Consider the following 14,488-nt stretch of genomic DNA (forward strand, 5'->3'; position numbering starts at 1 on the left):
TTTTAGGCACCATTCATGTTATTTTATACACGTTCATAATAACTGTGTGAGTTAGGCATCATCACCATTTTGTAAATGAATTTGTAAGTGAAGGTTTGGCGAGACGATGACTTCATTCCCACCAAGTAAATCTGATTCCCAAGCCCATGGTCTTAATCCCTAAACTATACCTTCTAGGTGGTAACTCATTGAGGGTGCTAACGTATCTCCAGGAACTCCGTGTGCCCTAAGCCCTTTCCATGGAACCTGCTGCTTTTTTGGTGTCATCTGAGCACTTGTGGATTTCTTGTTTTATTTTTTATATTTTGCTTTCCTGGTTTTGCCAGGGCCACCATCAGTGTTCAGTGCTCAAGTCACGTGACATAAATACATTTAGAGTAACTTTTGGGTTCACTATATCACAAGACTAAAAAAGAAGCCTTAAAGTGTCTTAAAATAGAACTATGCATTTCATTTTTCATTTAGCTTTTATCCCTTTGTGATTCTGTCCAAACTGATTTACAGATGAAAATCCAGATGTCCTAGATTCCAGAATAGAAACAGCACAGTGTTCTGAAACTGAGCCGCAAGATACAAAGGTATTTTTTCCACATATTAATTTTAGGTTTTGGGGCAACCTAATTACATCACTGTGAATACTTATTATGATCTTCTTTCTCATTCTCGTATCCTTTTTACTTCATGTATCTCTAATAGTCACTTTATCATAAAAGGTATATTTTTTAGGATCCTGCAAAACAACAAATACTGCACTTGATCTTTTTAAGCTGTAAGGGCAGTAACATCACAGTTTATATGTAACCATTGCTGAGGTTTCTGTTCAGTCATATTCACTTACTTAAGGTTTCTAGGTGTTTTCTTCCAAAGTGTCATATGCTACCGATGTGCTTGCACCAAAACATTGAAATACAGTGACGCATCACGTTATTTTAAAAATTCAATATTCTGCCTTCTTCTTTACTTCCTGGACTTAAAATAGAAGTAGTCCAAGGATTGGCCTCACCCACTGCCTCTCGTTCACATGGTCTTATTCTCCCCTGAGGACTCAGGGAGGCGGCTCACAAATTTGTATTTCTGCCCTTGCTCTCCAGGCCCCCGTTTCTGCATTTCCTGGCGACACCTCTTCTTGGGCACGCTTCCATTTCTGAGACTCAGTACTGCTTTTTGTCTCTTCCAAACTAGTTCCGTCTCCCTGTTCTCTCTTTCCCTAATTTATTTTTTCCACTTTGTTCCAGAAGTATTGAAGTCAACTTATATCAATACATGCAGTTGAATTCTAGCTTAGTAAAACCAGTTCAGAGTCTCTCTTTTCTCCCAGTGACCAATGAACTAAATAAAAAGTAATGGCAGGATTTTAACAACCAGAGAGGGAGCCATGTAATGTCATGAATTTCAATTGGTCATGGTGAAGGAAAGAAAGAGGATTTTAACCGCATCCCTCCCCCTGCCCTGTGCTGAACAAGAATCCTGAGACAGTACACCTAGATTTGGAGAGACCAGGTTGAAGGGGTACCTTTATATTTTCCCTTCAATTTCATGTAAGTTTTTTCATGTTAAATTTAGGTCAAAGATACCAACCATTTTCACTAAAAAAATCACATACCGATAATATTTTCAATGTTGTAAGACAGAATTCCCATTTTATATTTTAATTTATGTGGTTTTGTTTACGTACTATGTTAGTATTACAGTATAGCATTTCGATGTTTCTTGCTCAAAACTTTTTTGCCCCTAAGGGATGACTTCATGTGTTGCGAGATCATTGCTCTAAATCAGCCCAGCTGGATCCCCCCAGATTCTCGCAGGCACTTTCCCCTTCATCCCTCCCCACCCCACCCCCTACCTCCTCCTCCACCTCCCAACGAACAGAAGAAATCTGTTGCAAATTCCTATCAGTTCTTCTCTGGAGTTTCTCACAAAAAGACAAAATCCAGCCTGAGGGAGGAAGAGTGATTTCTGTTTTGCAGGGGAAAAAAGAATGGCCTTGTTGCTGTAGAGTCTAGCCTTATCTCCTGTGGGTCTACCTTGGGAATTTGTATCTTTTGGTATAGCCTCACTAGCAGCAAAAACAGTTACTTTTTAAAAATTGTGCAACAAACTTCTACAAAAACTCCTAGGAAATACCTTTTGAAATAGAAAGGAAAACTTTGGGAAGGACAAAAGGAGGCAGGGTGAGGAAGCTTCTGGTCTTGTTCAACCTCTCCATAGGAGGAGAACGCAGGAGATCTGGAAGAATTATCTAAAATGAGCTCTAAGACGAACAGCACTGCCTCACGGGCCACGGACGAAAAAGGTGAGTGATACACAGACTTAGATACGTTGTTGGGAGAGACTAATCCTTCCAAGTGTCAGCGTCTCTGTCCCCAGGCTTCGCTGGCCACAGCTGCAGATGACTCAGCTGTCCTTCCCGGAGAATCCAGTGGCTCACACTTCATAGCCCCAGGGCTTGGGAATAGTTTTGAATTTGGATCTTAACTCTACCCAAAGTATGCTTATCAGTTAGCCAGACTGCAGCGCCTTAACTTGGGCGGCATAGGCCTGAGGATGGCGTGTGTGCGCGTCGGTGACTGGGACCGCGTAGGCCACTTGGATGGGTGTGGTGGCGACGCGGCTGCCCGGGGTCCCCAGCAGTGAACTGAGCTGTGCTCTTTCTGCAGACGAATACAGTGGCGGGGAAGCTGCTGGCGAAAAGACGGAGCAGAATGACGATGACACGGTGAAATCTCAGGAGGTAAGCAGTGTCCTTCCTGTCTTCTTGTTCAGATACACGAGTACTAACGAGAGATAGAGTGCGTTGAAGGCGATTACCGAAAGGTTTTGCCAGGTGCCTTTGAGGTCGTTCGTTTTTTCAGCGCGCTGGGCCGTTTCACGCCACGCATCGTATCATCGGTGTCGTTGTGGTTAATCTTGTTCTCTTCATTTTCACTTCATTTCATCCGAACATTTTAAGAGACCTATTTCTGTCACGACCATGTAGGATCAGCCCAGAGCTGTACCTCAATGTTTAGGTCAGAGAGCAGGACTGCTGAGCCCTGGAGTCTAGACAGGACGAAACGGGGACAGCACAGCCGGGTGCACAGAAGGCCCACAGCGAGTGCTGAATGGGACCCACTTTCAGGAGGGCAGGCCGACCTCCAGCCACATCCCCCTCTACTCTGGGGGATGTGCAGAGCCTGGGGCGGGGGTGCGGTGGAGGCAGAATCCCGCTGGCCTGAGACAGGCCCATAAATCAAGGGAAACATCCTATACACCAGCCACATCCAGATGACTGTGACCAAGTTTGCCTGACTTGATACAACTTCTGAATAGTTCTCTTTGTTTTCTCACACTTGTGTATGAGAAGATCAGTGGCCTGCTTTATTTTTTTTATAAGGGATAACATTTGGTCACAAGTGACTAGGACTGAATCCATATTTAAGTGCACATATATGTCGACTGCAGAAGTAAAAGCTGACACTAAGCACTCACTTCCGTTAGCTCATCACCTAATCCCCAGGACTCCATGAATTAGTAGTACAGCTCTCCGTGTTTACAAGGTGACAGAATGCACGACTGGGAATGGAGCCCTGAGCCAGGTATTTGTTTTTAAGTGACAGAGCTGGGATCTGAGACCTGCGTCTTAGGAGAGAACTCTAAATCTTATTTGGAGATAACAACAAAATTTTATTGCTCTTTGTTTCCTTCCCCCCTTAGGAGGATCAGCCAGTAATTATTAAAAGGAAAAGAGGAAGACCCCGTAAATACCCCGTGGAAACAGTGTTAAAAACAAGTAGGTATTTATTTTTATGTGTTCTCGGTTCACAGGAAAGACGTTTCCAGGGGGGCGTGGTTGGCTCAGTCGTTAGATTCTTGATCTCAGGGTTGTGAGTTTGAGGCCCACATCGGGCATAGAGCTTATGTAAAAAAAAAAAAAAAAGATATTTTCAAACTGATTTTCTAAGTGAGATTTTTATTTTTGTATTTTTTAGAAGAAGATTGCAAAACAGATCCTGGTGTTGTCACTGTGAGTAATTGCAGCGCGTGAGAGATCTGGGAGCATTTGCTCTGGACCTGGATAGTATATACTGCAGCATTCGTGTTCTGAACCACTTTACTTTTTTTTAATATTTGGAAAGCATTGAACGAGTTCCTCAAATAGAATCCTGAATAACCATTTAAGTAACATTTCAGTTACCAGTAACTTTACGTAAACATACTGTTTTTCAGTCCGATACCACCCTCACGTGTAAGTTTGGTTATATAGAAATTACGTAGGGACTTACCTTCTTGTCATCCTTGAATAAGATGTAGAAAATGGCTGTTGTATGTGATTTTTAGATAATGGCTTCTTTATGGAAACCCTCACTGTGTCTCACCTGTTACTACTCCCTATGGAGTTCCTTTCGTGTTAAAATGCACCCTGATATCAGTGCAGGAAAATCCTCAGCGATACTTTATCTCTTCTTTGTCTTTGGTCCTGACGTGTACCGTCCAACAAAATCATTGCGTCAAGACTTCACTGCATGAGTTTCAAGGGCAGCGTTATTAGAAGGACAAACACACGTCCAGTGTTTTAACAAAACCAAATGGAACTGGAGTCTCCACTCTGCCACTTCCTGCCAGAGCTATGCACTAGGCTAGTGATGTGAGCCTCCAGAGACTCCCGTGTCTTTGCATGTAAAGAACCGTAACAGTACCTGCCGTGCTTCTCTCAGTAGAGTTATTAGAAGACAGCAGGACCGAGGAGCCACGTGTGAATGCACTTTACAACGTGTAAGATGGTTTGCCCGAGTTGGGGAATATTAACAGTGGGCCATGCCACGTCCCCTCCGGTGCTCCTCTCCCAGCATAGCAGCAGAGCGGCCGGGGACGAGGCTCGTGGCAGCCCCGGTCCTCCTGTGGAAAGACCATGCGTTCACAAGCACGGCATCCATGTTCTCTTGGTAGACCTAGCCAACGACAGGAGACAGGTTCCACAGATTCTGCCTACGTCGTAGCGATCTTGAAACCTTCCTTACGTAATTGCTGACTTTCTTGGTGGTGACAACTAACTGCTGACTTCAGTTTTTTCTTTGTTTAAATTTAGGTAGAACAGTCTCCACCTGGCAGCAAACCAAAATTAACACAAGCAGGTATGCCTCGAGCGTTGCTCTGCACGGGATCTAGGGACACAGCGGAGGCGGCCGCCTATGGGGGAAGGTTTCAGAGTTTCATTGTTTCTCAGTGAAGTGGGTTTCAACAGTTGCCCTCGTAGCCCTTGGGAGACTCTTGCTACTGGCCTCTCTTGTGACAGGAGGCCTTCTTGGCTTCAGGCTTCTTGAGGAAGCCTCCAGAGAGGAGGGTGAAGGCAACCAAAAGTAAAATAGGGGCGACACTGCTGTGTCCAAACCATAATTTACTAGGTATGTTTAAGGAAGAGATGGGTCAGGCTGGGGACTGGGCATTCGTACCAGGAAGACAGGAATTGATATTCAAAAGCCTGTTGTTCTCACACAGTTTTGAAAGTAGCCTGTGCAGTTCTGGAGGCAGAGTGCAAGAGATAAAATTGCTTCCGTTATTTTGGTCCTCGTTCCAAGGAGAAAAATACTCCAGAATGTTGACAATGATTGGCCCGGGGTGGTGGGATCATGGGAACATTCCGTGTTCTTTTCGTTACCTGCGTTTTCCAGAATTTGTACAATGTGTATATATTACTTTCGTGGTTTAAAACTTTGTACTTAAAACCAACAAGACCCATTGGTGGGTTTTAAAGGATTGGCACAGGCAAAAAGCTGAATGTGACCACGATTTGGGATCAAATAAACAGCTGGTTAGATCAGGAAAGTACATGTTCTCAGCAAGGTAAAGCAAATACGTGATTTAAAAACTTCTCCGCATTTAACTGATCACATTTGATCTTGTGATCAAATTCCGGTTTTTCTTGTCTCTTGGAAAATTAAGGTTGGCTGATTATTATTGTTTTTGTTTTTGTTTTTGTTTTTTTTTTACAAAGGGGACTTCTTATGTTTGGTTTTTAACCAGTTTTTATTCATAATTTTATAATATTTTGAATCCATATAACAAGAAACCTTTATAACTTGAATCCCCTCGAAAGAGTCTAATCTGAGCTGCGTGATCAGTGGTTTGGCAGCGATTTTCTGAGTCTCGGTAACGATGGCCGGTTGAGGCAGGCTTCTCCACTGCCAGCCTTCTTGACGTGACTGTTCCATCTACATAACTTTAATAACTTCAAACAGCGCCTTAAACTAAACTTCAGATACACCGTCAGAAAGCTGTAACATCTACAGGAAGCATGTATGTAAAGACCAGGCACGCACAACCTAAAATCGGCCTCTAATATGTGCTTTTCTCATTGCTCCGATATAACTGTTTACAGTCAGAGCATTCCAGCTAGCATGCACTTGTGATGTGACTCCGAACAAATTACTCACATCAAGTTACCTGGGCCTCATTTTTCCTAACTGTAAAATGGGTATTATAACAGGGAGCTACACTGAGGTCTCTGTGAGGTCTCTCGTCCAGATGCGCAGCTCCCGGTGTGTCCCGAGGTGTCCCAGATGTCCCTTTCCTCCTCCTTTTCTGGGTTCAGAGCATTCGAGCTGAAAGGGTGGGCTAAGCCAGGTCCTCAGCTTACAGGTGAAACACTGAGGCTGGGGGAATTTAAATAATTTTCCCAGATGGCGCAGGTGACCTCTGACGGGTCTGAAGCACAGATTTGGAGGTCTCGACTTGGATTCAGATGTACTTTCTGCTGGGTATTCTGACTCGAGCTCCGCTTGCCTGATACAAGATGGTGACAGCTGGGGTAATGGCATTAATCAGCACTGGTACATTCGGAGACAACAAGCCAGACTGTTGAAAATTGATTTTACACCAAGTATTAATGCAAAGATTTTCCTTTTCTTAAAGATGAGTCCAATAAAGAAACCACTACCCCACAAGAAAGAAGTACGAGCAATGTAAGTGTCAGTTTTCTCATCAAGGTCCATCCTTTAGGAATAAACTTAGTAAATGTTCAGTTAACCACCCTTTTCACTTTATCGTTACTGCTTCTAGGATGATGGTGAAGAAAAAGCAGTAGCGAGCGTGCGTCGGAGAGGAAGAAAGCCCAAGCGCTCGCTCACTCTGTCAGACGACGCTGGTATGTTTCTGGCACGTTCTTAATTGCGGAGTCTTACCATTTCAAAATCACCTTTTTAAGAGTTTTTCTCTGGATGAGGGAAAATCCAGTGGGGCACAGCTAGTATTAATATTACATAAATATGTGTGAAATGGCTCTAATCCCATGTCAGAAATGGTACATCCCAGATGCTTTTCTGAGTACATGTGGATTTTTCGTGAATGCTGGCTGTGAACTGCCTAAGTAAACTATCGCAAATGTGTTTGAGATTAAGTTAAACAGTTCTGAGTTGCAAGTGCTGAAACAAAAGGAAATGGAAAACCGCTTCTTCTGCCTCCAAGTCCCTCATATCCTACGCTCTAAGCGCCATGACTCTCCTCTGGAAGTGTCTCGGGGAATTGTAGAATCCAGGTGTTACCCTTCTGTTTGAGCAGAATCTTCAGAGCCAGAAAGGAAACGCCAGAAATCAGTGTCTGAAGCCACCGAGGACAAGAAAGACCCGGAGTCTGAGGAGGACGAGGAAGAGGAGGAAGAGGATGAGCCCTCGGGAGCCACCACGAGGTCCACCACCAGATCCGAGGCTCAGAGGTAACGGGGGCAGAGAGCTTCCAAAGGCCTTCACCAGCTTCTCCCATCAGAAAGCAGCTTCGGGTTTCACGGGATTCTCTTTTCATTGACCCCCTCGTGCCGCGGTGTAAGCTGTGTCCTTTCCTTGCATCTTGAGCAGAGAGCACGTGCTCTCAGCCCTTGCACCCTGCAGTTCTCGGAGAAACCCTCCTTCCACCCTCACATTCGAGTCTTTGCCAGGGTCCCAAAGCCCGTTTGGTGGAACCCGTTCGGTCCCGGTACAGCTCCTTACTGAGCGTCACTCGGTGTCTCGGATTCCGTGCTGGGCCCGTGGGGGAAGGGAGGCGCGCACACAGGCCCCGCCTGCAGCCGGCTCAGCTCCAGCGAGAGAGGAGGCAGGCACACCCGTCACTGGTGAGGCGCGTGCAGCCGGTGGCCCGGACCAGGTTGACCGTGGGAAATTGCCCGCACGTGACCATTTTTTCCTCACATAAGTTACTTCATGTTTCCCAGAGTTCATTCTCCCAGGCCCTGGGTCAGCCAGAAGCCTCTGGAAGACAGAGTGCCATGGGCAAATGAGTTTTGGGAGTGCCAGTGAATTCTTTGTCCTTCAGGAGTCCCAGTGCACATGAGAATATCAAGGGCTTGGCGTGGTCCTAGAGGAAAGAAACCTGTTGAACTTTGTCTGAACAGACATTATTCGCCAGTTATACCCCCACCCGCACCTGTTAGTGTCAGTCAGTGTTCTTTTCCCCAGGGCACGTTTTGAGACCTGTTGCATCCCTTTATGGTTTATTAACCTACTAAAGCGAGAGTATTTTCCATGTTTAAGGTGATTCACAAGCCACTAATTGTGGTATCATCTTCTGTCCTTTCATTACCCAAGATTCAGCAAAAAGTTCAGGAACATTTATTTCAAGAGTATCACTTGATTATATCTGTCACCGTCGTATAGCAGTAATAGTGACGTGTGTTTACATGAAGACTTAAATCAACCTATTTCTTTTAGTTTGTTTTTTTTTTTAATGCTTATTTTTTTTTTGAGGTAGAGAGAGAGCAAGCAGGGAAGGGGCAGAGGGAGAGAGAGAGAGAGAATCAGTGCAGAGCCCAGCACAGGGCTGGAACCCACGAACCGTGAGATCGTGACCTGAGCCCAAATCAAGAGTCGGACGCTCCACCGCCTGAACCAGCCAGGTGCTCCAAAATCACCGTTTCTAATCACTCCATACTTAACTCATCAGCAGCTACTGGCGCCACAGTTTGGTTTCTCCAAGAATCAGATTTCAGAGCCACAAGACTTCAGGAACTCGCATGGTGAAGAGAGGTGGCGGGTGGCCTCGTACTTGGTTTTTAGCTGGAGCAGCTCAGATAAGCAGAAGAGCCAGAGTCCGGTCCCCTGTGCGTGGGAGAGGGCGGGAAGTGGAGCGCAGTCCCCTGCATCGGGCTCAGAACCACTGCAGGGCCACCGCCTCCGCCGGGACAGTTGGGCCCGCCTCACGGCCAGTCTGTGGGCCTTCTTGTGGTCTCTGAGTGAGCGTCTGCAGGTAGCGGTCAGGTGTTTCGAATTCATTCTTTGAAAACAAACCTGACTCGACTTCGGATTCCGTGATCGCCTAGGTTGTCAGCTCTCTCCTTAACGTGCCTTCAGGGCTTCTGACTTACAAAGGGATTCTCTTGTCTTAGTTTCGATTCCTTGGCATCCGTTGATTGGTTCCAGGGCTCTGGCTCTGGTTAATTCCAGATGCTGGGGGTTGGCCGGGGTCTCCGTGGGTTAGTGCTGCTAACCTGTTGCGCCCGCGGCTCCTCTCGGAAGGCCTTCCCGCAGCGGGGTCCTCGGGGGCGGGGAAGCCAGCCCTGCTTGGCATTCTATTCCTTGTGCGCAGTAGGAGCTGGCCTCCCAGAGGCGTCTGCCCTTGTTCTGGATCTGCCTTGGGGGCTTCTCTCCAGCATTTCCCTAAACGCTTGTGGGCAACTTCTAGGTGTCCTCTTACTTTGAACCCCCTCATCATCCATGTGTTCCCCAGAGTTTCTGTGTCACTCCGGAGCACTTGCTCTGCACACGTGTCCTGCACAACGTGTGGGCTAAGGAACCCGGGAGAGGATCGCCCCACCTTATCTCGTAGGGACGCGCTGCAGCCAGCCGTGCACCCGGCTCTCCGTTCTCCGCTGGAGCCGCACAGCAGCTCACACGAGCTTTCTCTCCCGGGCTTCCTGGCGAGCCAGCTCTCCGGTCCCCTGTTACCTGTGCAGACCGTTACTCGGCCCAGTCCCAGGGCCTCATCCGTTAGCCTTGTGACTTGTACTTCTGTGACTCTGGGCCCTTACTCTCCCGCAGGGAGCACTGTGGGGATTGCTGTCTTGTCAGCCAGTGTATTTGTTATTATCACAGATTCCTCTTCCTCTAAATCATGGAAAAACCTCCCACACAATCAAAGCAAATCCAGAGCCGTGCGGGCAGTTCGTGGTAGACGACATCAGGTCCACTTTTTACCATCGGTCCGGAAAACCAACCATTTTCTGCTTTTAGTCCCCATTCTCTGACTCACCCACGAGGAGCCTTGTCCTTTCGGGACAGGCCCCGGGACTGGAGTGCTGAGGGTACCACTGCCCGGTGTTTCTGTAATCTGTTTCAGAAAGCATCCTAGCAAGCCATCGGCACCTGCAGCATCCAAACATGGCAGCCCAGAGACAGTTTCTTCTAGAAATCGCCAAAAATTAGCAAAAGAGAAGTTATCTGCCAGCGAGAAAGTTAGTAACTCTCCCCCATTAGGAAGGTAAGTCCCTGCTTACACTCCAAGTCTTTTTTAATGCCCTGAGCCTATTTTTGGTACGATAATGTTTTCTTCCCAAGTTCCTTTAAGATCTGTCTTTTGGGATCATTGGTTTCCCAAATGGAAACCTCCTCCAAAAGGAATTGGAGTGGCTGTGGAAGGAATGTCGGCCCTCCTACATGGACTTGCCCTTGACCCTTGTGCGCCTTCCCTGCCGGCTCCCGTCCACCAGGGCCGAGGGCGAGGCGTGTTTCTTCCCAGGTGGCCATGGGTCTGAGTGCTTGGCTAACCCAGCACAGCATGGTCGGGCATCTCATAGCCCAGAACCATTTGTGTTTTAGCCGGAGCGTTGGCGAGGCGATGGGGTAATGAGCAAAACGGCCGCTTCTGGCTCAGCCCCCACCGTCCACAGCCCCCTTCGTCCTGCCGCTTCCCACAGGCTGCGCCGAGGCCTCCTTTTTGGCCTTGGCTTGTGCTGGGTCTCCAGCGCCCTTGCCACCAGCCCCCAGTAAGCCAGGCACTGCCATCCTGACTCTCCCTCCTCAGGAGCACCCCCCCCCCCCCCCCCCCCCGCTGCTTCGGTGTCTTTGCTGTCCTTCCTGCCGCACCTCTCGCCTGCTGTGCGGAGGATGATGGCAGTGGGTCCCCCTCGGACTGTAAGCTTCTTCCTTGAGATGCGGGGCGTGTCTTACTTTCCGTACGTCATAGCACCAAAGATAGAAGACTCTTCACGCTGTACAAAGGCTGTCGCGACCTGTCCCACGACAGTTTGCTTCTCACGGCATACGGGTGTGTATAATGTGTACATGCGCTGATATCCCCACGTCCTGGAAAGGGAAGCGGACTAAAGGGCCAGGCGCCTTTCACATAGATTCTCCATTTAATCCTCATTATGTGGGATGTAGTATTTATCCTTATTTCATCAGGGAGGGGATGAATCTCAGGAAAGTCTGGTCCATATTTCCCAAAGCGGAACTGCAGACCAATCATGGACACTTTTGCTAGGAAGAAGATTGCCAGATTGTCATTCTGCGGGGTGGGGGGGCCGAGAGTCTGCGTTGCCAACAGCCCCAGGTGATGCTGGTGCCGCTGGTCACAGACCGCATCCTGGGGGGCCCACCGAGCCCCTCCGGCCGGGAAGAAGCACCCTGACCGAGAGCTGCTGTTCCCCGCCACATGGCATGGGGCACGGGCCCGGCATACACCGGCTGCCCGGCAAATAGGTGTTCACTTAGTGGCCGGCGGCTTCCCCGACTCGGCTCGAGGTGGACGTTCGCTCATGCGGGCCCGCCGGAACCGCGTCCTGTACAAGCGCAGCTGACTCCGTTTGAGTTCTGTCCCTGTGCCGTCAGAAGAACGATAGAGCAAACGCATTCTCCTGTCGGTGTGGCCCCACTGGTCCGCCCCTGCAGACTTGGCTTCCGTGGTGTTCTCCTTCCCGGGTAGCACACGGACAGGCGCGGACACGTGCCTGCGTACCCGGTACTGGACCCAGCGGCCACCCTGGAGAAGCAGCCTAGCGGACGCAGACGCGTGGACGTGATTTTCAACTTTCCTTGGCCCCAACCACGCCAAAACGGTTTTGCAGCATCACCTGTGTTCACATTCTGCCTCTATCACCGAAACAAAATTTTCGTGAACGAAATTTAATAGAAGCAATGCCAGTGGCATTTCCTATTGAGGTCTGTTCACGTGTCGTTCTAGAACGATGACTGTATCCTCTAGTTGGAAGAGAGCAGCTCGCTCTGTGATGACGACGGCTTCCCGGAAGGAGTTGCTTTTGAACTGGGGCCTAAAAACGCGCACGTGTGCTAGATGGGAGGTGTGGGTGATTCTCCAAGAATTCACATGTCAAAGCACGAAAACGTAAAGGAATGTCGTGTTTGGGAACGGCAGGACTTCGGCAGGACCGTAGCCCAGGGTGGTGTAGAAGTCAAGGGCTAACTGTAAAGGACTTTTGAATTCTCGGGATGACTTTATCTTGAAAGCCATCAGATAGTCAACAGGGACATCCATATAATACTAAACAGGACAGTGACACCATTCATTGAGGTTTCCAACAGATCATTGTCACGGCAGACAGGAGAGCGAAGAGATTGGCCAGAATGCTCTTAGGAAATTCCAGTGCCTTTTTTTTTTTTTTTTTTAAAAAAAAACGTTTATTCATTTTTGAGAGAGAGAGACAGAGCATGAGCAGGCGAGGGGCAGAGAAAGAGGGAGACACAGAATCTAAAGCAGGCTCCAGGCTCCGAGTTGTCAGCTCAGAGCCTGATGGGGGGCTCGAACCCATGAACCGTGATGTGAGCCAAAGTTGGACACTTAACTGACTGAGCCACCCATGTGCGCCTCCCCCACCTGCCCCGAACTCCCCCTCCGGTGCCTTTTCTACCATTGCCAGCCCTTCTCTGTAAACTGGCCCGTGAAACACGATCAGGCCCTCGCCCAGATGTAGCGGACAGCCCTGCTGGGGTCCCGCTGGCCGTCTCAACTCGGGGCAGTGCGTGGAGGAGGTTACTTTGCAGACAGAAGAACTAGGACCCAGAGAAGAAGGTGCTTGGACCCAGGCGGGCACCCGCAGCGTGAGGGAGCTGGAAGCAGATTACAGGCCTCCGAGCTGCCCTCGTGCCGTTTGTATTAGGCGGTCAGCGGATGACCAGTCAGCACTGCTCCCCCCTAGAGCCGCCTCTTCCTGCGGAAACGTGACCCGGGCTTTCTCCTCCTGGCTCTAAAGTCCAAAACCTCCCCTTGTTTAAAGAACTCCCAAGTTACTGAAGCCGTTCCCTTCAGCCCTCATCACTGCCTTGACTTTTCTTTCCTGCAGATCGAAGGCCCAGCTCTCCCCTCCTAGCAAGCGCAAGAGGGAGGCCAGCCCCCCCGGAGCCCGAACTAGAGGCCAGCAGAGGGTGGAAGAAGCCCCTTCGAAGAAGGCCAAGCGGTGATCCTGGCCGCCGCCGCCCCTGGCTTGTGGAGGACACCGCGGAGAGAGGAGGGACGAGCCTCGGGGCCATAAGCTTTTTTTTTTTTTTTTTTTTAAACCAGGGAAAGGACATGCATGTGCTCTGAGTTTCTAGGTGCAAGCTTTTTCTTGTTCTGTTTTAAACAGCTTTATAAACTACTGTTCATAGAAGATATTATGTACATTTATTTCAGATAAAGGAAAATAAGTTTACTTTGTATCTGAACTCAAAACAAAGTAGTTGTATATTTTAACATGTGAAATTGGGATTTCCCGATGGGACACGTCACTAATGCGAACCCTCCCAGCCCATCAGACACCAGGCTGCCTACTGGTAATCTGTGTACAGTATATAAACATGTAAAAATAGGTTGTATTTTACTCTATGTATGATGCTAATCAATGAACACTTTATTTATTTTACAGAGAAAACTTATCTGTGAACTTTACTATATATCTGTTTATTTTATTTTATTATTTTTTTTTATAAAAAAAAGGGGGTGGGGTGGGTTTCAATGCTATGCAGTCATCAGTAGAGATGTTTTAGGACGCTGCCTGCCTTGTAACTATATGAATATGACCCGGCAGGAAATACAGAATCTTCTCGCATGTATCCCAGTAAAGTAGTTTAGCTCCAGAAAGGGTCTGCATTGCTCTTCTGTTCACAGCTGTGACTGTTTTTAAGAATGTACCTTGTTTTTAGATTATGCTCGCCTCTGTGGCTCTCCTTCCAGCCCCACTGGCGTGCGAGGTCCTACATCCCGTCACCTGCCGCAAAAACCTCTCTGTCGGTGTTCGTTCCTCCCCTCTGTGCTACTCCGAGGCTTCTAACCATTTTCTTTCCATATTGTCCTTTCTCGGTGACGAGAAATGCATTGAGATGAGGTCACTCCTGTCTGTCGAGCTTCAGGATTTTATGTTGTTTTATACACGGTGATTTCAAGATAGAAACTGGCTTTATCGCCGGGTTCTTTTTTAAACATGTTTTAACTCCCATATGAACAAACTGTCCAACCTAAGTTTTTTCATAAGATTAAATTTTTCTTAAGATCAAATTTGTCTCTAGCAATGGATGTGATGAGTTGCCAAATAATT

The 14,488-nt window shown here is 48.0% G+C and overlaps 1 protein-coding gene across 2 annotated transcripts in view; it reads left to right on the top strand.

Moving 5' to 3' along the window:
- BOD1L1 (biorientation of chromosomes in cell division 1 like 1) overlaps positions 1–14,030 on the top strand; it is a 52,560-nt gene extending 38,530 nt beyond the window's left edge. Inside the window, exons 17-27 of one of the 2 annotated variants that reach the window (XM_086705431.1) lie at positions 505–578; positions 2,209–2,293; positions 2,658–2,731; positions 3,694–3,769; positions 3,969–4,003; positions 5,066–5,111; positions 6,889–6,938; positions 7,036–7,120; positions 7,534–7,687; positions 10,300–10,440; positions 13,259–14,030. In XM_086705431.1, coding sequence (XP_086561557.1) covers positions 505–578; positions 2,209–2,293; positions 2,658–2,731; positions 3,694–3,769; positions 3,969–4,003; positions 5,066–5,111; positions 6,889–6,938; positions 7,036–7,120; positions 7,534–7,687; positions 10,300–10,440; positions 13,259–13,376 — 938 coding nt within the window. In that variant the 3' untranslated portion in view covers positions 13,377–14,030. The remainder of the gene's footprint in view (positions 1–504; positions 579–2,208; positions 2,294–2,657; positions 2,732–3,693; positions 3,770–3,968; positions 4,004–5,065; positions 5,112–6,888; positions 6,939–7,035; positions 7,121–7,533; positions 7,688–10,299; positions 10,441–13,258) is intronic. The other variant, XM_086705432.1, reaches the window with a different exon arrangement.
- The last annotated feature ends 458 nt before the right edge of the window (positions 14,031–14,488 follow it).

This window comes from Puma concolor, chromosome B1 (assembly GCF_028749965.1).
Source record: "Puma concolor isolate L17-30 chromosome B1, mPumCon1.1.hap2, whole genome shotgun sequence".
NCBI lineage: Eukaryota > Metazoa > Chordata > Mammalia > Carnivora > Felidae > Puma > Puma concolor.